At 33.1% G+C, this 22868-nt stretch overlaps 1 protein-coding gene across 1 annotated transcript; it reads right to left on the bottom strand.

The window, feature by feature from the left end:
- Positions 1–1675: 1675 nt before the first annotated feature.
- LOC130654231 (CYFIP-related Rac1 interactor B-like) lies at positions 1676–15632 on the bottom strand. Its single transcript, XM_057456779.1, has 11 exons — positions 15482–15632; positions 9188–9309; positions 7912–8017; positions 7648–7784; positions 7233–7307; positions 7031–7156; positions 6879–6958; positions 5334–5391; positions 4680–4745; positions 3682–3752; positions 1676–2012 (listed from the first exon to the last, which is right to left on the bottom strand). The coding sequence occupies exons 1-11, from the start codon at positions 15552–15554 to the stop codon at positions 1949–1951; spliced, it is 978 nt and encodes a 325-aa protein (XP_057312762.1). The 5' UTR covers positions 15555–15632; the 3' UTR covers positions 1676–1948.
- Positions 15633–22868: the final 7236 nt, after the last annotated feature.

Below are 22868 nucleotides of genomic sequence, written 5' to 3' on the forward strand. Positions count from 1 at the left end.
TGTTTTTATTATTTGATATTTAGTTGATATATTTTTGTATTGTTCAGTCTTTCGCAATCACATCAGCTGCTGTTTGCACAAGCTTTGTGTAGATAATAACATTATGATATGAACAACAATTGAAACGAAAACTTTATGACGTCATGTGTTTGTTCATTTTGTATGAACAAATAACATGAAAACAGAACAGAGACAAGATTTTGAATAAAGCTTAAAAAGTAAACAAAGTCCCAAATAATAATAACTATGCACAAAAAATTGGGCAAGCGAGGCAGCAATGAACAACAAAAATTATAACAAGTTGTGGATTTTCTATCCGAAATGTTATTAAACTCGAATGTTCTTTTTTGTGTTTCTTTCGGAATTAGATATTTCGACATAAAAATAGGGAAACGATGTCCAGATTTACTTGGATTGTAATTCAGACTGACCATGTTCTTAAATTTTAAACACCCTTCCATTAATACTTCAGATTCATATATTTAAATCTGATCTCGTAAAAACCTGAAATCGAAGTGAAGTGCTACATCAAGACTGAATTTCAAAAAGCAGGACGCAATATTTTTTAATCATACAGTCACATCATTCGAATTACATTTTTTTATCCGAAATTATAGCTGCCAAATAATTAATAACCTCATCTTATCATAGTCGAAAGCAAAATGGTTTTGCTAAAGCAAGCAGAAAAACGACCCTGAAGGCCCCAGGGGCAACCCCGACCCCTCACACTTTTGTTAACGCGAAATTCCAAGTCCCTGTTTGTCCAAAAAGTGATAAAAAGGGACGAAGGATGGAAAAGCCATATTTCGGCGACCAGAGGAATTCAAAATGTAAAAGACAGCAAACATGATTCATTTATACAATATTATAATTTTTTAACTTCAACTGAGAGTACATCATTAATCCAAATAGCCGATTGAGCAGAAGCGAGCTTATTCACAGCTCATTTTCTACAATTAGGTTCTCACGGAAATCGTTAGCTGGTTTGATCTGCTTATAATACGAGAGGAAACGCAATTTAGATGAGAGGGTAAACCCGTGTTACACCATACAGAATGGCCAGTCATTTTCAAAAAGTAAATTCTGGAATTTTCTAGAAATCTCTTGACAAGAGTAAATTCGTACGACAAAAAACAGAAGTTCCTAGGAGGAAAAAAAAAGGAAAGGGAACCTAGCGCTAAAAAACAAACAAGGAGTTCAGTACACTCGCGTTGAGACGGACCCTGGAGAAGTTGGTCAAGATTTCTCAATCCCTTGAACTTCCTTACTAAGTCCAAGGAAAAATACTTCGGGTAAGTGAGTTCCCGGATAAATGGGACTTTAGTTACACGTGGACTACTTTTGCGGTCCCTTTCGCAAAAAACTGGTTACGTGGGACATCAATGCAATTCACTGCTAATCGAGTTAAAAAAAACTTTTTTGTTGCTGTCTAAAAGCCACGAACTGTGAAGGGATGTCAAAACTAAATTCAAAATTAATTACCAAAAAATACACGAAAGTGAAAAAAGCTCGATAAGTGGGGCATTTAAAAACTTTTTGAAAAAGTCTCAGTTAGCAGGAGATTCGGTAAAGTGAGATATTCGCTAAGTCAGACGAGTTTTTACGATCCTATTAGTGTCCCATATAACGCGAGAGTACTGTAGTAGACACCCTGTATAAACAAAAGAGGCAAAAATATAATTTCTATAATTTATTATATCGAATTCTACAAAGAGCTTACTCCTTGATTAAAAAAAACAAAACAACAAAAAAACAAAAAAAGTATTAAAACAAACGGACTAAAAATATGAAATAATTCTTTCAAAAAAATTCACATGTTAATTTTCGAATACGACGTTTAGGTTTTTCTGTATGTGTTTTTGGCTGAATCATCATTATCTCTTTTGCTAACGTTGGAACGTCCTTTCAATTAGTGCTTCATTCTGTTAAATATACAAGTTCGCAGTAATTATGCCAGTAACATACGAATATTTTTGGGCGTGGTTTCGTCATTTAAGTGTTTTGTGGTATACCTATAAAAATAATAATATTAAAAAAATGTAATCAAACAAAAATTCCGAATAAAGCGCATGGAGGAAGAAATGATATTCACAGTATTACTTTAGTCTAGTACACTGAACTCATCATTTTTTCTTTTCTTTTTTTGATATTTTTAATAGAGCACATTAAAAAATGCAGGGTCACAATCACAAAAATCAGGACAGACATCGAAGGTCTAGAGCAAAAAAAGAGACAAGTATTGTCGCTATGGTTGTATTGGTTACGCAAAAGCTTGTTTCCTTATATTCCAGCAAATTCACTCGACCTTACCCTGATCTAGCAGACAGACTTTTTAAGCGTGAAAAAATAACAGTGCGTGAGCACCTGTTTTGTTTACATGCCATTATGGAAATCGTTTATGTTTTCTTTCGTGATAATACAATAGAAAACAAACAGGTGAGCAAATAACGGCTGAACAATCGAGACATTAATTGACGTAGCGAATGTGCACGTTTCGGGTTTTTTATTAACTACTAACAACTTGATAAGGTCCCTGATGAGAACGACAAACTTCAGTGTCATTCCAACGCCTTTTATTCAGTGAATTTAATTGGAATAAATGAGGCAACTACTGCCACTGAAACCCTTTGTTATGTAAAGATTACACCAGAGAAGGATAGTTCAGCTATATGTAAACTCCAAAAAAAAAAAAAATTAAAAAAATGCCTCTGGCACAAAAACGCGAGAAAAAGTTTTAAAACTTTCCGTAAAATAAAAATTTTTAAAAAGAAAGTTTTTTTTGTAATATATTTTAGCAACTTCGAAAATGAAACTGTTTCATCGCATTGTGACTTCAGTCGTGGCATCCTTCTTGTTTTCATGTTGTGTGCGGGCAAAACGTGTAAAATTTCACGACTCCCATTTGAAAAATAGAAAAATTATTTCAGAAACAACGACATTAGTAATGAAAGAAAAAGTAGGGGATGTCCTAAAAACACAGCGAAATTGAAGGTTCATTTTCTTCACAGAAAAACACTAACAGTAGTATTCCACATTTTTACGGAAAATATTATTTACGCATGTGTGGATTAAACAAAAGCTAATTTTATATGATCATTTTTAACCTCATGCGGACAGGGGAGGATTTCACAGTGCTCCTGGCATCTCCAGATTGTTTTTAAATATCAGTAAGGACATTTGTTGACTTTTCGTATCATTAAAAATATTTTTCCAAAAAATTTCCTTACACTTGTCACCAACTACGGAAACTACTTGCGTCCGCTAAGGAATAAAAAAAATTTTTTTTTTCCATTTTGCTTTTGCAATTGTTTCGAATGTAAATAATATGATTTCCTCATGTATGCAGCATAGCTTTTCCTGATTAGCAGATAAGCCCCGAGGCTCCGAACGTCCGGGGGCTTTTGCATCACATTTTCATGACATGAAAATGTGATGCAAAAAATGTGATCAACTTTATATCAATTTCTAGACAACTTGCAAATCTCTTTGCAAAATCAATTCGTTATTTTAAAAAACTTAGCTACGTTTTTAAATAGATCTTGATTTGTTCTGAAGATTTTGAACTTAGAAGTGTTGCAATTATGCATAACGTCACGTATTCGCTATAATGTGTCAAAAAAGACTCCCGGACAAGTTTCCTGAAATTTTTTTTTGTAGGAGGTGAGCTTGAATCCGACCTACCTGAGAGCGTTAAAAAGTCCATCTACTGTTCCATGAGGCTGATCTTTCAAAACTTTTATTACAGCTCTCATCTATAAAAATACACAAAAATATCAATTACATTTACAGAAACTTTGTTATGTTAACCTAAATTTTTTATAAACGGTCGGTGGCCCTAGAATAAATCCACAAGTTGGCCCGTCCTTTATTTACCGCATTTCGTGATTCTCGCTAGTGCAGTTACCATTTCGCGAGACACACAGCGGCTATTATTATAGAGAGTAGTCGTCAACCTATGAATAAACCCACGGGGTCGCCTGTCCTTTATATTTTGCATTCCGTGTTTCCGTAACAGACAGACAAAGAGACACACGATGGCTATTATTATAAAGTTATAAAATATAGCTATAGATACTTTTTTCCTATCCCTACAATTTACATGAAAACGAGGAATTTATAATATAATGAGATTAAAAAAAAAAACTAGATAATTTTTCAAAAAAAGAAGTCTTTTTGTCTTGTATAATTACACAAGCTTTTTGAACATTTTCTTTTTTTAAAAAAACTAGGTTAAAATGTAATAGTCAAATTTTATTTAAAAATGGAAAATTACTGTATCGATAGAAAATTTAACAGACTTTCAGAAATTTCTCCAGCTATTTACAAAGAAAACAAGTACAGTAAACATGTTACAAAAGTGGCTTACTATATCCTTAATAAAAAAGTTAATAAAATACCTTTTTTTTGTTTTTATTGGATCACTTTATAAGGGATCAAAACAATTCTTCAAATATTTAATGTGTAGAAATTTATATCAACAAAAAAATTTCATTCAATTTTTCAAATTGGGAGGTCTTATGTTGTTCTGTTATTATTAGTAATAAAATAAAACTCAAACAAGTCTTGTTGAAAGGGTCTTAAAGTAAAAAATATTCCTTCTAAAAGATGACATCTTTACGAAGCTACAGTTCAGCATTATTTTTTACTTTGGAAAGCCTAACAAAGTTGAATGAACATACATCAATGGATGTTTTGGAGAATGCTCCAACAGGATGTACATGGTCGTATAATATGATCACACCAACCTTAAATGAATAAGTAAACAGTAAGTTAAATAAGTTAATTAAAAAATGATTTCTTGGATAAATAAGGAGATTAAGAATTATTATAAAACTAACCATTCAGCAAAAAGTAAGATTGAAAAAAAACAGAATTTAATACTCGAGTTTTACTTTGTAAGGTCAGAGTTAAGATAAGTTGGTGTGGAGGCTCCCTACCACTCCCCTCTCCTCTCTCCTGGACAGATTCCTGTCCCTAGCCTAAACGTTTTTGGTGGTTCAACATAAACTGTTAAAAATAATCTGTGCCATGTTTTCATTTTTTTGATTCAGCGTCAAAGTCCAGTTACACACAAATTGTCTATTATTACTACTTAAAGCAAACTAAAATTCCAATCCATTCATGTAATTTGATGACACAACAGCATGGCCGCAACCTCTTCACAAAAAGAAAAAAATATTAATGACAGAGGGTTTCCACGATCAAAACATTCCGCAAGAAAAGTGGACTTTTGTAAAATGATTAAGCATGACGTAATGAAGCCCAACTGTCAAGTTTGTTGACAACAATAATAAGGTGGTTATTAGCAATGACAACAAACTAAAAAAACATACCATGACACTTAAAACAAATAATTTTGTTTCGTCGTTTTCAAATTTGTTATATATTTCCCTAAAAGAAAAAAGTATTAAAGATTTATTAAACATATACAACTTTCATCAATATCCCAACAAAAAGAAATAGTCACTCACTTTCATCCATATCCCAACAAAAAGAAATTGTCACTCACTTTCATCCATATCCCAACAAAAAGAAATAGTCACTCATTTTCAACCACATCCCAACAAAAAGAAATAGTCACTCATTTTCATCCATATCCCAACAAAAAGAAATAGTCACTAACTTTCATCCATATCCCAACAAAAAGAAATAGTCACCCATTTTCATCCATACCCAAGCAAAAAAAAGTAGTCACCCATGTTCATCCATACCCAAGCAAAAAAAAGTAGTCACCCATTTTCAACCATATCCCAGCAAAAAGAAATAGTCACTCATTTTAATCCATATCCCAGCAAAAAGAAGTAGTCACTCACTTTCATCCATATCCCAGCAAAAAGAAGTAGTCACCCATTTTCAACCATATCCCAGCAAAAAGAAGTAGTCACTCATTTTCAACCATATCCCAACAAAAAGAAATAGTCACTCATTTTCAACCATATCCCAACAAAAAGAAATAGTCACTCATTTTCAACCATATCCCAGCAAAAAGAAATAGTCACTCACTTTCATCCATATCCCAACAAAAAGAAATAGTCACTCATTTTCAACCATATCCCAGCAAAAAGAAATAGTCACTCACTTTCATCCATATCCCAACAAAAAGAAATAGTCACTCATTTTCAACCATATCCCAGCAAAAAGAAGTAGTCACCCATTTTCAACCATATCCCAGCAAAAAGAAGTAGTCACTCATTTTCAACCATATCCCAACAAAAAGAAATAGTCACTCATTTTCAACCATATCCCAGCAAAAAGAAATAGTCACTCACTTTCATCCATATCCCAACAAAAAGAAATAGTCACTCATTTTCAACCATATTCCAGCAAAAAGAAATAGTCACTCACTTTCATCCATATCCCAACAAAAAGAAATAGTCACTCATTTTCAACCATATCCCAGCAAAAAGAAATAGTCACTCACTTTCATCCATATCCCAACAAAAAGAAATAGTCACTAACTTTCATCCATATCCCAACAAAAAGAAGTAGTCACTCATTTTCATCCATTCCCAACAAAAAGAAACTATTCACTTATTTTCATCTATATCCCAACAAAAAGAAACTATTCACTTATTTTCATCTATACCCCAAGAAAAGAAAATACTCACTTATTTTCATCTATATCCCAACAAAAAGAAAATACTCACTTATGTTCATCTATATCCCAACAAAAAGAAACTATTCACTTATTTTCATCTATACCCCAAGAAAAGAAAATACTCACTTATTTTCATCTATATCCCAACAAAAAGAAACTATTCACTTATTTTCATCTATACCCCAACAAAAAGAAAATCATCACTTATTTTCATCTATATCCCAAGAAAAAGAAATACTCACTTATTTTCATCTATATCCCAAGAAAAAGAAATACTCACTTATTTTCAACCATAACACGGCATAATGTGCAAAGTGTACTCAACATATTCGTAGTATTTTCAATTGGTAAACTTTTGTTCTAAAAGCAATAAAAAGTTGGTTGCAACAAAGTCGAAGAAAAGGAAAAAAATAGTATTTATGTAAAAGATACCTCCGACACAAATTTTGATGTAGCATCACTCAAAGATTTCAATAAAGGAGTAGGATAAGCATAAAATAAAGACATCCTATTGGCCATTTCAGTCGTTACTTGGGCTTGATCGTTTTCCCCCTCATTCTAACATAATAGAACATAATAGAATAAAAATGATAACATAGGTTCCGTAAGGGTGGAGAAATTTATAATATCTTACTTCACTGGCCATCCTCTTTCTACTCAGAGTTCTTCTATAGTAGCTAAAATCATTTTGGATGTTTGGATTCGTCATCTAAACAGGTTGGTAAATACGTACACGTTAATAACAATTATGTAACAGACTTCTGGAGTTAACCCTGGGTATTTCTTAATGCTGATGAAGTTTCTTCAAAAATTCATATATTTTAGTTAGAAGCCTGTCAACTTGCACATTTACTGTTTTCAAAATTTTACAAGTTGAAAGTTCCTGTAAATTAAGTTTTATATTCTTGAAAAGAAAAATAATGATATACATGAACTAACAAGAAATTCAAATTTAGTACAAAGCAGAGTTGAATACATTAAAACTAAAAATAGGACCATCTGCAATTAGGTGCAATGATGAGACAATAAACGCTTAATGTGCAGGTTACCTTTAAATCATCAAATTTCAGTGTAAAGTGCAATATTTCCGCAAACTGTTTTGCAAGAGCCTGTTTATTTGCTAGTTGAGTTTCTGCTCCATTGCCACCAACACAGAGAGCGTACAGAAGCTGTGGAACGACCGATTCTAAAGTTGAACCATTTTGTATGCAGAGCACAATTATTTTAAAATAAGACAACTTACTATATTAAAAGATATAAATAATTTTCAACAAGTTTAGATTGGTGTAAAACAAAAAGTCGTTCCCATTTACCTAGTTCTATTGAAAATTCGTAAAATGATTTTAGTTTAGCAACCAAAGGTAAGACAGCATTCCATGCAACTTCTTGCAACTCATCGCTCCGAGGATTGCCGATGGCCTGTAGATAAAATATAGATTAATAAGTTAAAATACAAATTGGTGGAAAACTCTTAACATGAATTTAACATTGTGCTTGCTCCTGATTGTCCTGAGTTTTTCTTAGCAGTGCTTAAATAAAACTAACTACCTAAAAATTTACTATAAAAACATTTATATTAAATATTAAAAGTTTTGTTTAATATATTTTAGTGAAATTTCATGAGTTAACATTTATGATTTGAAATCAAATTTATCAAGCTTACTTTCAACACCAGTCAATAAGCCGGCGAAAAATCCGTTTAGGCAAAAAAAACAATGAAAAAGAATTTTCGTTTGATTTTTGATGTTTTCGGCAATGACCTGCTGATACGCAATATAATTTAACCAAGTTTAAGGGAATTGACCCAATTTTGCTCTCCTAGCTACATTTGCTGGAGATGTTGTTGGTTATTTTCACATGTTTCCAAGTCCTCAAACTTAAAGGTACAATGCAATTGATTATTTAAATGCAGTTTAATGCCTTGCCATTGTGTTGCAATGCCAAACATTTAACAAGAAACTTTTTTGCAACATAAAATCAACAGGCTTTCCACAGAATCAAGTGTTGCCACCCAGATAATACTCAAAAATAATACTACCATCTCAGAGCTTGACACAGTTTTTGTGAATAAGTGCAATCGTCGTAATTTCTATTCAAACCTGTTGCATATAACTGCGAAATAAATAACTAATTTAAAATAACAATATTTACAATGATTAATATATTTGAAGCATATTAACTTATAGGTTAACCCAGCAATCAAGTTTTTGAACAGGATTGTAATGAAAATTTAAGTGCCTTTGGGATTTTCTAGGTGACAGTAACCATCTCTACTTGCACAACTAAACCTCATTTTACTATAAGTTTGAATCAGTAAATGTTTACATCACGAATGTAACTGATCCAGTTGTTATTTTCTGGGACAAATGCTACCAACCAACCAAATGTTATTTTGTGAGTTATTTACAAAATGGTTATTCTGAAGTAGTAAAATGATATTTTCTGAGGATAAACTTATATAGTCCTACAAACACAACTGCAAAGAAAATTCCTGTTGTATATAAATAATTAAAAATCATGTTTTTAAAGTTAGAATTTCTCAATAATTTCAATACTACACACAGAAACAGAAGCAAAATATTCGCCTACCACACGTATCTCTTCACTAGCACCTTGATAATTCTCTAAATCTGTTAACACTTTTGAAGAATTTTCCAGCACTGTATTAACTACTTCCCATACTTCTTGCTCTTCAGGAGTGGGTTTTGCATCTACGTGATAAAGAAAAGTATTAAAAGATCACCCTTATATCGGGGGATTTAAAAACTTATACTATTGGTGGAGATGGCATAGTGGTAGCGCATTCGGCTTGTAATCAATTATAAAGTTTCAGGTTCGAACTCCGACTTTGGCAAACTTTAAATGTAGTGTTGTCAGCCCATGTAGAGCCATCTACATATTTACAGTCGGAGGGGAAAAAGAACCAACCATTAGGATGGAATCCCCAAGAACATTTTTCTGTTACTTACTTACTATTATAAAATTCTTTAGTTGTACAGTCATTAGAGGTCTCGTAACAGTCAGTACACCTCTATTTTGCTTCCATGGTATAAGTGTGCATATATGATGCACTTGCATATACACTTCAACAAGCATAAGGTTAGTTACCCTACAGAATTTTAAAGTAAATTAAGGCTGTTTTAAACTTTATAAACCATGTGAAAGGGAATAACGTTATAGTTTATAGTACTACCAAAACATGATTGCAGAAAGCCAAAAATGCAATAATTCATGGTAAAACTAAGTTTTATGAGTAAATAATTGTGCGCACACAAAGATGTACACAAGGCGGCATTGCTGTGCAAATTCTAAAATTTGCAAGGCCTTCTGATGAATTAGGTTCACTTCCTATGATATTCATAATTTCTAATATTAAAATAATCTTACATTTTGAGTAGCCCTATACAAAATATCCAAAAGGAGACATTTAATGATGCAGATAATCTTGCTTTTTATTATCATTATTCATTTTTGAGTTGTTTGCTTTTTTGATAAAGAACTTTAAATACTCAAAAACATTATTTAATAGGAAAAGAAATGACCAACTTATTATGTTTTTATGTGACAATTTTATAATCACATTAACCTGATAAGCTTTCTAAATGAAAAAATTAAAATTCGAAAGCTCCAAAGTTAATTTAATAATAAAAATCATTAGGTAGATTTATGTGATTATTCATCTTCAGATTAAAGGGGAACAGAAGTCAAAACTTTTTTCTTATTTTTTTTAGTTACAATAAAATAGTATAATGTGACAATAACAGAAATGTTGAAAAAAGAAATTTAAAATTTCAATAGATATGACGTCATTGTTGTGTGGGCTACCCGTATTATACTTTTAGCAAGTATGTAAATCAACAAAAATAAGAACAGCTAAGCTAGTAGGTGACTGGAAACTTTGATATGTTGATCCTGAGGCATATTTATACATAATAAATTGATAATATACATATAACAGTAGAAAGATGAAATGACACAGCTTGTTTAGCTTCCATGTGATATATAATTTCATTAAAACGACACTACCAATACACACCTATTTTGTGAAAAAATAAACTTTGTACTCAAAAATTGAAAATTTTAAATGCTTGTATTTTGCTCAAAATACATTATTTTCCAAAAATTCTTTTTTTTATGATTTTGTATAATTTTGTTCTCTGGGTCTAAACGGAAAATTAAATAAAAAACTTTCTACACCTCTGTTCCCTAATAATTATAAAATACAATTTAAAAAAAGGGTGATAAAAAGGTATTAAATTCTCTCAAATTATTTTTAAGTTTAATTGGTGAGACACCTCGCCACCTGAAAACTAAAACACAAACACATCAAAAGGGACACTAGGTAAATTTTGTTAAACATCTTCATTTCAATAAGTTGAGTTCTCAGCTTAATTTGATAGTAGTTACATCAAGGTTTGGAGATAGTAAACTTGTCCAGGTAGACAATGACTTTAATGGTCATGTTGGGAAGTCATCTGAAGGTTATAGAGATGTGTATGAAGACTACAGATTTTAGAGCAGACATAAGAAAAGGTGGTGACGGCTTGTGTTTGAAATGGCAATTGGTTTGCCACACAACCTTCAGTAGGAGGCAGAGCAAGCTGATAACATATTAGTCAGGCGATCCCCAGAAACAGAAAGATAACTTCCTAGTGAGAAATTCAGACAAAAAGATGGTGAAGGATGCAAACATTATATTAATTATACTAATAAATGAGGTACTCAAGACAGCAAGACAAATCAAGAAGACTAATAAGGTGTTATATGTGAGAAGTGTGTGTAATATTAGTGTCTGGAATCAATAATGGCATTGTGTAATGCCATTGTAAATGCCGTCCTAGGCTGACATAATGAAACACCTGTGGAATTATTTCTTTCGCTTTTTTGCCAGTTTTTTGCTTTTATTCTTTGATTGCATAATGAATTAATCATTCAAATGTAAAAACACCATAGAGATTATTGTTGAAGATTGTTTATTAAATGACAAATATATAAACTAAAGGAAATAAATGTGTTATCATTTGTTTAATGTATTAAAAAGAGGTCCAGGATGGTATACTCCTCAAAATTGTCTCCCCTGCATGGCATCTCAGGCAACAAGACGTGTCATCAGTTTGGCAATGCGAAGGATCTGCTGCTCACGCCTCCGAAAATCTGTGCAATATACAACTGAACTCCACTAAAGATTTATAATGCTTATTAAATGTGTATGTACATTGCAAGTGAGAAAATGACTAATTTCTAAAATTTATTTTTTAGCGCCAAATCTTCTAGATACTGTATGCTGTAATGATTAAAGGTGTCTTGGCTAGAATAGAGAAGAGAAAAAAGTTGCTTGGCAAAGTTATTTAAAAAGGTTACTTAACACTGAGGTTTATTGGGATAAGATAATTTGTTTGATGATACCATAAAGGGGCCAGCTTTGCACATTAAGACAGAATGGGTAGTGAACGCTATTAGAAAATGAAGATTGATAAGGTTGCAGTGGTGTTGTTGAGGTTATCACAAGTTTTACCAATCAGATTATAAAGGAAGTTGTTATCCTGAGTGACTGACAGCCAAACGTAGTAGAGCTAGGACGATGCCTTAGAAAGAAGTAGTTATAGAGAATTTATGTAACAAAAGTTATTAAAAAGTGATTGAAAGTTACTTAGAGTAAAAATTGGTATAGATAGAATGCAATTCGGCTTTGCTCTAGGGTGTGGTATAAGAATACAATATTTTTTATTAGGCAGTCTCAGAAAAAGTATTTAGCCAATTTTGCCTGCAGAATTAGGCGTGGATGAGTGGATAGTTAAGATGACTTAGTGTTATATTCAGCATAAACGTTAGTTTAAATCATAACATCAAATAATCGTTGTACAGAATTGTTAAATCAAGATTGAGACTTTAAAAGACTATAAAAGTGTGAATCTATTTTTCTGCTTAGCACTCAGCATGAGAATAGGATTGATATCTTAGGCCATTGACTAGTTGAGCAATTGCTGCTAAAGGTATTTACACAGACATTACCGAGATTCTAGATGTTGTCCTTAGAAGTGATAGCTCAGACATCGTTTTGGAGAGGGAAAGTGATTCTGTATGTTATTGGGAGTATGAAAGTGAGGTAGAGGAAAACTTTGAACCTCTATCCTAGAGATTTAAAGACGTGAAGTTAGTGAAGACACTGAAGAAAGAGACAGTGAACAAAATGAAGTTGTAGTTAAGTTTCTAGTTTTTATTAAGTTTATATGTCATTTTTTTTATTTTACAACATATTGAGAATTTTTCTGGCTTTTCTTTTACTTGAGCGGCATTTATTTGAGATGTAGAAAAGATTTTTTTCTGATTTTTTTTTTGTTTGTTTGGCCTCTCATTTGCCTAAATTATGCTTGAATTTTAAGGTTACAACTTGATTCCTTCGTATTTATTTTTGAGCTTAAACTTGAAATTTCCGCTTTTTCAAAGAAAATAAATTCAAGTTTTTTAGTCACTTGATCCTAAAAAATTTTTTTTGATTTTTTTTTTTGATTTTTTTTGAAATTTTTTCTTAGTAGACAAAAAAGAGCTATTACTTTTTACATTCCCTTTCTATAGCCAGTTAATTTTGGCCAATAAATACACTCAAACCTTGTTTAAAAAATGTAATAATCTTGGTAAATGTTAACATATGCTGTTCATAATTTGTGTCACGATGCTCATCTTACTTATTCTGAACATTCAGCGTGAATGAATGCTTTTCTGGCTAAATGCATTGTATTTATATTTTGCACAAAATTCATTAAGCCAAATGGAAAGCTGAAGGTTTTATCAAAAAAACTACACACAAGTTATATGGGCCTAGTTCTAAAACGGAATCACATATGTTAATTAATCTAAGTAAGCGATCTACTTGCGATCAGAAAAAGAAAAGTTCCTGCAAACTAATATGGGTGTGGTCCAATGTGGAAAATATACACATCTTTTCTGCCATTTTACTATAGCTGAATTTGACAGAAAAAGATACAAATATTTAATTTTTTTAATATTTAAATGTAAATTACAGGAAGTCAAAAGCTATCAAAAACACAATGCATTTATTCTAACTTTAACAGCTTTATTGCTGTTGAATACAAACATGGCCTCATATTTACTTAATTACATCGTATATTTTGTATTTGTTCTAATTTTGAGATTTTAGGTTAAAAAACTTAAGGTTGTTTTACGTAGGAACCAATATGCTGATTGTTTTATTGACAAGTGTATTAAAACATTTTTAGATTACATTAAAATCTTTTTTCCTAAACGGCTTACTGTAGAAAAGCAACAATTATTTTATTTTTACCATATTTAGGTACATTATCTCTACAACTTCGAACTAGAATGGTTAAATTTTTTAATAAATCTTTTCCATTGGTTAACTTTTTTAACAAATCTCTTCCAGCCTGTAGTCTTAAAGTGATTTTACATCACAAGTTGGTTTGTCATGGTTCTTTAAATTCAAAGATCGTGTTCCTAAAGCTCTTCTATCGAATGTCATTTAAGTGTAGTAGTTGCAATGCTACTTATCTTGACAAAACTAACCCACATTTGTAAGTGAGAGCTTCTGAATAGTGTCACCAGTTTTGGTTAAGCGTGTCAATAGCACTCAGTCTACTGCTGTTAAAGATCATCTATTCTCTTATAGTATGGCATCGTTCAACGACATCCTTGTCAAAACATTGGCACAAAATTTCCTTTTCGAAATTAAGGAGAGTCTCATGATTTATAGATACAAACCATCTCTCAATAGGAATATATCATTAACTCCATTGTACTTATTTGAGAAGTTTCTTTATAACTCTTTATGGAATACAGCATTCGTGTGTATGTTGAAGTGTGATAATGACTTGTCCAAATTAGGAAGTCATTTTGTGTTACATTTTCTATAAATTGCAGGTTATATGTTAACAAATTTGTATTATGACTCAACATGGCTGAAGTTATGGCTGAAAGCTTTCATTAAATTAAATTAAATTGGGTTTGTTGACTCGTTTATGTCTTTTTATATGTCTTTTTTTTTTGCACAAGTCATATTTTTCATCAACATTTATTATATTTCAGTGCAACCACAAGTAAAAACAAGCCTATTAAATAAGTAACAGGTAATAGGTAAAAATAACAATTTATTTTAACTCAAGATGAGAGCTACAAAGCCTCCAGTCCTTGGGATTCACTGGTTAAATCGTCCCCTGACATTTTTTAAACTTCAAATTTTTATTAATTTAGGATTGTGTATGTGGACATAACCAGCCTTGCTCAGGATGCTCTATCCTTATCGCTGTTTTTTTATGGGCCTGATTTTGAATTGTGTTGGGGCATTGTATATGTCTTAAAAAATCTTTAATAGTCTTTGCTTACATAAAAGTATTAATCTTTGTGTGGGTGTGCGTGCATGCATGTTGGGAAGTGTGGGATCTGCATTAATAGCCTAGAATGCCTATCTGAATCTTTTTAGGAGAGGAGAGTTATGAACAACCACATAAAATTGTGATAAACTATTTTATCAAGGACTCTTGATAAAATAGTTTATCACAATTTATTATCACAGTTTATCACAAGTTTATCACAGCACAACCAGTTGTACAGGAAGGAACGTTAGGTTTTATGCAAGATCTTAGAAGTTATTATGATAAATTTCTCAAGAGCCCTTATTCCATTCATGTGAATGCCTTTTAAGGGGAGGTGTTAGATAGTGTGTCCACACCCCTGCACACACACAAATTGGTTAAGGTGTGCTATTAATATCACAAATTTTATAAGAGGTTAACTAACGTAGCAAACATGAAAGCACACCAAAAACAGATGACATGTGCTTTCTGCTGCATGTGTACCCAAATCTATCTGAAGAAGCCTGTTGCAACGTGAAAAAATGTACATACTTACTTTCAAAGTCTAAAAATATATCTTTCGAATCAGGTTCACTGGGTCCAGTTAGTAACCGAAGTAAATTTCCCATTACACATCAGGTAGTTTCTTGTTAACGTATATTTATTTATATTTTTGGTACCTAAAAAAGTATTTATACAACTTAACATGGTAAAAAAATACTATTGTTTTTGTTGCCCAGAGTCTAAAATTTCTAACTACTCTTTACCATGAATTGTCAGTCAGTCAGCACTGACAGCTACCCAATGTTTTTGTTTGCTTTACATCTTTTACAGAAAATATAAGTTGTAAAAATGATTTTACTTGCATAGGCCTACATCCTGGGTACAAAAAAAAGATCTCAATGCAGTGCCGATAGCCACTAGACTATTAATATACTTTAATAATACGATAATGTTGATCACAATATGGTCAGGTTGAATATTGATCCAATTTTTGATTTTCACTTTTTCTAAAGTGATCCACAGTAATTTTATCGGAATTTATTTTTTGGATTCTTAGTGTCACATCTTTTCATTCTCTTACCAGATTTAGCAAAACAATTTCCATAAAACTTCAGTTTCATTCACACTATGCCTTGTCAACTTGTGTTATTGCCTGCTCGTGTTAACCTTTGTAATAATATTTCATATTGGGTAATCCAGTCTTGGTCATGAATGGCGTGCGATCACACGCGCACGCCTCCGCACATGCCATGTGAAATTCGGGAGTGCTCTTTATCACACGCCTTGTTCTACTTCGTACACACGCCAGAACTGAGCTATTTTAGAGTAATCCCTTACCCAAACTTTACCCAATACATAATTGTTCTTCCGCGTTAAAATGTATTTCTATTAAATACCCACCTTCATTAAAATTGCTCATGTGAGATACATTTCAAATGTTTTGCGTCGGCATTGCGTCGACAATATTTTTTTTGTTTTTCAGCTGGCAAAAAATTTATTCATTACCCTTGTATTGATCTCCTTAAGACGATGACAAATGGAAATGCTATTTACGAACCGAAGGTCAGGGCATTATTAAGTTGAATATCGCAGAAGTCGCAGGTGACATACTTCAAAAATGCTTGTCACAGGCACAGTTTAATGCAAAGCAGAACTGTACAGGAAACTCAATTGAGAGTCTTCGCAGAACATTTCTTCTCACAAAACGGAGGGCAGGGCTTACTTATTGCCTGCTGTGTCGTGTGGGAGAGAGAACTTCTTGACTTTTTTTTAATACGATATACATTCTTGTCGATCATTATTACGAATCGAAAGGCACCGCAATTTTTCTGCTGCTTGAATAATTTTAGTTAGTGACATGTTTATTTTATGTTTACTTTCTTTTCTTTTTTTTTTTTCGTGAGTTGAATTAATAAATTTATTTGATCCATCAGTTTCGAATGAAATAAACCACCCATCGATCAAAGATCAAATAACCTTTTTGTGTGACGTGAAAAAAACAGGTGAGAAAAATGCAGCATAACATGTTTACTTCAATCAAGCAAAAGACGTTCTAATTGAACATTCAATCGAACAAACAACGTTCTAAGTATTCACGGGGGAGCATCTTTATTTAAAAATCACAGTAAAATTAGCTACATGCGACATTCATTGAAAGATGGCCTCTGCTTCAAAAAAACAAAAAAAGATTTCCATAGAAGTATCTACATTCTTATCTTGGAAAAAAGAAAGTATTATGTGGAGTGATGGAGAGAAAGAAGAAATTTTGAACAGCGCAGTCGATTCATACATGCAGAAGAAGAGGTTTGTCAGCATGGAGACACTTGTTCTAGTAACAGGTATGGATCACGATACACGCAACAGCGACAACGAAGAGAGTAACGAGAGTAGTGATAGTTATGAAACAGGCAGCGATGTATAAATAATCTTTAAGTTCATTAAAAATATATACCAAAACTTTGTATATTTATAGAGACAACAGCACGTGGGTTTTGTTTCTAAAGTTGTTTAAATAACACTTGCATCCATTAAATCCATGATAAAATGTCTATTCTGCCTGTAAGTGCATATTTGCAGACTTGCTTCATCCGTGCTCCGTCGGCATTCACCTCCGCATTAGTTAAGAACCGCATGGCTGGATTTCTTGGTAAGACCTGGTTACCAACGACGAAGGGGCCAGGCAAAAGAGATTTATGTCTTTTAACTAAGTCAGGAGTCGGTGAATTAGCTAGGATGGGGAGGTTGGCTATGAATAGACTTGCTTATGGATTAAAAGGGCCAGGATTATTCAATAATTCTTAGATCTAAAAGTAATCTGTTAACGGAGGTACTCGGTTCTTCCCGTACCTCATGTAATTTAGGTACACGATAGGGCGAAGGAACGCGATCACGTACCTCAAAATGAGAAGCCTGCATTTACTACTTGGTTGTTTGGGGTCTGGATCAAAGTTGGTTATTCATTTTTCATATGCTTCATTCAATATGGCAGCTTGTTGTGAACATGGTTTGTAAACATTTTGTTGCTGAAATAAATAAGTCAACAAACAAAAAAGAAGCAAATAAAAAGTAAAAAACAATGCTTCAAAAACTCTGCGCTGCCGCTCTCCTGAATGTAATAATTGCACGCCAAAATCATAGGCTAGACGGGCAATACTGATCGCACGCCTGTATTAGTGTAGGCGTATGTACAACCGCACGCGGGTGCAAGTATTCATGACCAAGACTGGTAATCATATCTTTAATTGTTACTTATTGCAAATAATTAAAAAAGATCATACAACATGTACAATCATGATAAAGGAAGGATTGGATGAGAGATATGAGAAAAGTAAAGAACTTGGTGATGGCCATTTGTTGCTACAGGCTTTCACTTTCACCCTCGGCAGTCAAAATGAAGTTAAGAATTACAAAATGGCTGTCCAAATCAATTTTTTTTAACAGTTAAAAAAAACAATTATTGCTGAGAAATATTGTAAAACAACCAGGATTACAGTAACAGTTATCAGCTGTCCAAAGTTTGTTATAAATTCGAGCAATTTTGTTATGGCAAAGGAACAATAACTAAATTTTATTACAAACTGTGAAGCACCAAATATTTGAGAAAAATTCAACAACTGGACAAATTTCATCTTTATACACTTTTTCATGTTATTTAGTTCTTACATTAACAACGTATATTTTTAGTAAATTTCATGAATTTGCTGACAGATTGTAACATCATAATTCTTGCAGGAATCAATCTTGAAATCTTAAAAAGTTAAATGTATGGAGATTTTTCTCAGACAATACAAAAGACAATGCAATTTTACGTCCTGCAGATAATATCAACAGTCTATGAACTGGAATCAGAATCTGTTACTGTGTATAATACTTCAAAGAGTACCATCGCAAAAAAGAATACACCACAAATGTAACATTCACAGAGCCCAAAACAAATCTCAATCACTACACAGTAAACTCTAAAATTGCAACAGTGGTGGCAAGTAACACAACAATCAGAATATAACTTAGAATAACATCCCAGAAGCTTCATGGTCAAATGGTTATTTTGAAAATTGTCAACAACACTAGTTGTTCTGTTGAAAATGCAATTATGTGGACCACTTGTGCCAAGAATAATAACCATGGATTCAGCCCCAATCAGCTTGTATTTGGACACAATCCAATTCTCCTATCTGTGCTTACAGCTAAGCCTCCTGCTCTTCAAACAGTTATATCCCGTCAATTAATTGCGAATCACTGAATGCCCTGCGTTCTGCTCACAAAGTACTTATTGAAAGTGAATCTTCAAGGAGAATTAAAGCAGCACTCAGTCATCAAACACAGACATCTACCAGCAAAGATTTTTACAATGGTGAATTGGTATACTATAAGCGACCTGGGGAGAAAGAGTGGAGAGGACCTGGTGTAAATGGAATTGATGGAAAATAGATCCTTATTAAACACGGGGGAACTTACGTTCGAATAAGTCCTTGTCACTTGCAATCAGTGAAGGGACACCATAGTTGTCAGGAAAGCACAAGTGGAAACCCTCAAGTGAAGAAAACTACAACCAAAAAGTAAGATTGTGTTGATGAGATTTCAAACAGCGTAGCGAATGGGTTGCTTGAAAACACAAACGATTTTAATATCAACACATTGTCAGAAGTTGTACTTGATGACAGTCCTAGTGATCATGCTGCAAATACAAATGAGATCCCTGTTATTTCCAATGCTTAGGTTGAAACAACACATGAATCAAGCATTGAGCAAGAAGTTGTTTACACACCTTGCAATGAACAGTCAATTTTGGATTTAAATAAGGGAAACACAGAGTCAGTATATAATGTAAAAACGTCTGTGATGTTAGTGAAGCTCAACATAAAGAATTAAATAAATGGCATGATTATAATGTTTATGATGAAGTTGAAGACAAAGGGCAAGACATAATCACAACCTTCTGGGTGATAACTGAAAAAAGTCATGAAGGTAAAACAGAAATTAAAGCACGATTAGTGGCTCAGGGTTTTGAAGAGTACACTATTGGTATTTGAACAGACTAACCAACTGTAAACAAGGAGACCTTTCGTCTGAATTCTACATGGGTGGAGAATTCAGTCTTGATATTAAAACGGTGTTCTTCAAGGTCTTCAAGATTAATACAGCTGTGCATCTTCTTCTGCCACCATAAGCTAACACAGACAAGTTGTAGAAACCAAAAACACCTGTTTATGGTTTGTGCGATGCTTCACGCGCTTGGTATGAGACATTATCTAACAAATTCGATAAAGTTGGAGCTACAAGAAGCATTACATGTGGAGAAAAAAAAGTTTACTCAAAGGTGTAATTTGCAGTCATGTTGATGATTGCTTCTTCGTTGCAAGTGATTTGTTTCGTGACACTGTCATTGCACATTTACGAAATAGTAACATTAAACCAATTAATTTGACCATACGTCTACAATTCCACTTGCACAATATGAAGCATGTCACTTAAAAGCCTTTAGTACGTCAAATTCAATGGGCAGCAAAACAAACTAGACCTGATTCTGCTTACGTTGCCTGTGATTTAAGCACTCGCATAAAACATGGAACAAGCAGCTCAAACATCTACAGCAGACTGAAGTAAAGATTGTTATTTCAAACACTGGAGAAGTTAAAGTATCATCGCTTATACTTTTCAGTGATGCATCACATGGCAATTTAATTAATGGCAGCCAACAATGTGGATTTGTTCTGCTACTGCATGGTGAAAGCAAATTGCGCCACTTATTTGGAGATCTCACAAGTTAAAACATGTAGTTAGGTGCGAAAAGCAATTAGAAGGTGTGGAACATGCTATGTTAATCAGACCCAATTAAAGAGATTTTTATCAGCTGATATATACCGATTAACTGTATATCAGACAATAAATCACTTGTGGAAGCAGTAAAAAATACCAACGTCATAGAAGATAAACAATTGTATATTGATATTTGTGCACTTCGTGAGATGTCAAAAAAGGAGAAATCGGGGAACTTATTCTTACAAAATCAAGTGATCAGATTGCTGACTGCCTTACTAAAGGCACTGCTTTAGCTGAAAAACTGCTTCGTATACTATCTGGTAGAGAACAGTTGCATTACCGTTGAGTTTTGGTTAATTAGAACAAATATACCAGTATGCCAAATGACACTTCCAAATGTTTGACAACATTGTCCTTAAAAACATTCTTACATTGTGTTCCTGCTTCTTGCAGTTTCTTTTGTTGAACATACTTTATGATTTATTTTTTTCGAGAGGGAGAGAATTGTCATTATGTTCATTATATCTTTTAGGTTTAGATGTACGGCTTTATGCCATAATTAAGAATAAAGATCTGTTTACAAATTATGTGCAACAGTTATACAAAATATTTTTCGTCGGTCACAGTGGAAAATGATGCTTTTTGGTTGTAGTAAAGCACTGATGTTTTACCTTAAAACCCTACATAAGTCATTTATAAAGCAATCGAAGTATTACTACTTCGCAGATTACCTTTTTTGTTGTAGAGTCACAAATTTTATTCATTTTCAGTGAGTGGGCAACCTTAAACTTACCTGCCTACACCTATTGTACAATTCTTGTAGGCAATGTGAGTATTAACGTCTTACCAATAAAATTCTTGTAATACGTTGCCTACCTACTAACTAAATAAATATAAAAATGATTACTTAATTCTCTGATCCAGGTTAACATCATCAAATTTAAAAAAGAAAAAAGAAACTTTTGAAGAAAATGAGTGGCATATTTATTTATTAGCATAAATTATATAGGGAATTTGATTCTGATTATTTAGAACAGGATTTATTGATAAATTTTATAAGAGTTTGACCCTAATATTTAACTGCAGTGAAACATATTCACTGCAGTTGATTTGTGTGGTAATTACTTCACAAAGCATTAACTTTATGTAACAGAGGCAGCTGTATGTAGGGTATAAGCTTGAGAATTTGCACGATTCTATATAATTTTGTGCTGAATTCAAATATGTTGGTCATTTGGACAAGTTAATCCAGATCCAAAAGAATAGCCAGCTCTATTTAACTTAAACTTTTCTGGCTGTACTGGCATTCAGGGAAAACAGAAAAAAACAGTGCTTTAAGTCTATTGAATCGCATGAAAAAAACGGCACTCCTTCCTAATGAGTCTCCCGAAAAAAACCGGCACTCCAATATCTCTACAAAAAACCGGCACTTAAAGTTAACCTAATCTTCTACAAAAATCGACAGTCTAAAGGTAACCTTGTCTCGTACAAAGTAACCGGCACTCTAAGTTTAATGAGTATCTTCCAAAAAAACGACACTAATTGTTCGAAAAAAACCAGTTCCCTAAGTGTCACTGCAAAAAACCTAGCGCTCTAATTTTTACGGAACAAAACGGTTCCCTAGAGGGCGCCGTAGATTAGTGGTTATAGCTCTCGTACTCTGTGCAGGAGACCGGGGTTCAATTTCTCTTGACGGCGATTCATCATGGGTGAGTGAATGTAACCATAGCCCCGGGTTAAGCCAAGCCATGTGAGAGAAATTGGGAAAATGGCACACTGTGTGGGCCATTGGATGTTGCCGGGGGTTGTCTAGTAGAGCGCGGGCTCTAATTGGGTCTGCGTAGCTCAAAAAGAGCATTAAATACTCTAGGACTCTCCATCTAAGCCATGGCCTCTCCTGGAAATAATGGACAGGGTATATCAATCGATATTTGTGAGACTAGCCATGTAAACTATGCACACCCTAAGTATCACTGCAAAAAACCTGGCACCCTATTTTTACGAAAAAACCCGGTTCTCTAAGTATCACTGCAAACAAACCGGCACTCTAAGGCTACTGTCTTTTACGAAAAAACCCGGCACTTTAAGCTTTCAGCTTAAAGCACCTGTAGTTGATTTTACAAATGCAATTTTTCCAAATATCAAAGTTTTGAAATTTGGCTGCACAAAGACAGTGA

The sequence above is a fragment of the Hydractinia symbiolongicarpus genome, chromosome 8 (genome assembly GCF_029227915.1).
Source record: "Hydractinia symbiolongicarpus strain clone_291-10 chromosome 8, HSymV2.1, whole genome shotgun sequence".
Taxonomy (NCBI): Eukaryota; Metazoa; Cnidaria; class Hydrozoa; order Anthoathecata; family Hydractiniidae; genus Hydractinia; species Hydractinia symbiolongicarpus.

Bases quoted from the DNA above. Each gene is read 5' to 3' on its own strand.
- LOC130654231 (XM_057456779.1), bottom strand. From the start codon at position 15,554: ATGGGAAATTTACTTCGGTTACTAACTGGACCCAGTGAACCTGATTCG. The intron at 7,157-7,232 runs GTAAGATATTAT...CTATTATGTTAG, and splicing joins GAAAGAGGATGGCCAGTGAA to AATGAGGGGGAAAACGATCA. The intron at 3,753-4,679 runs GTATGTTCATTC...GTATTTTTATAG, and splicing joins TCTCCAAAACATCCATTGAT to ATGAGAGCTGTAATAAAAGT.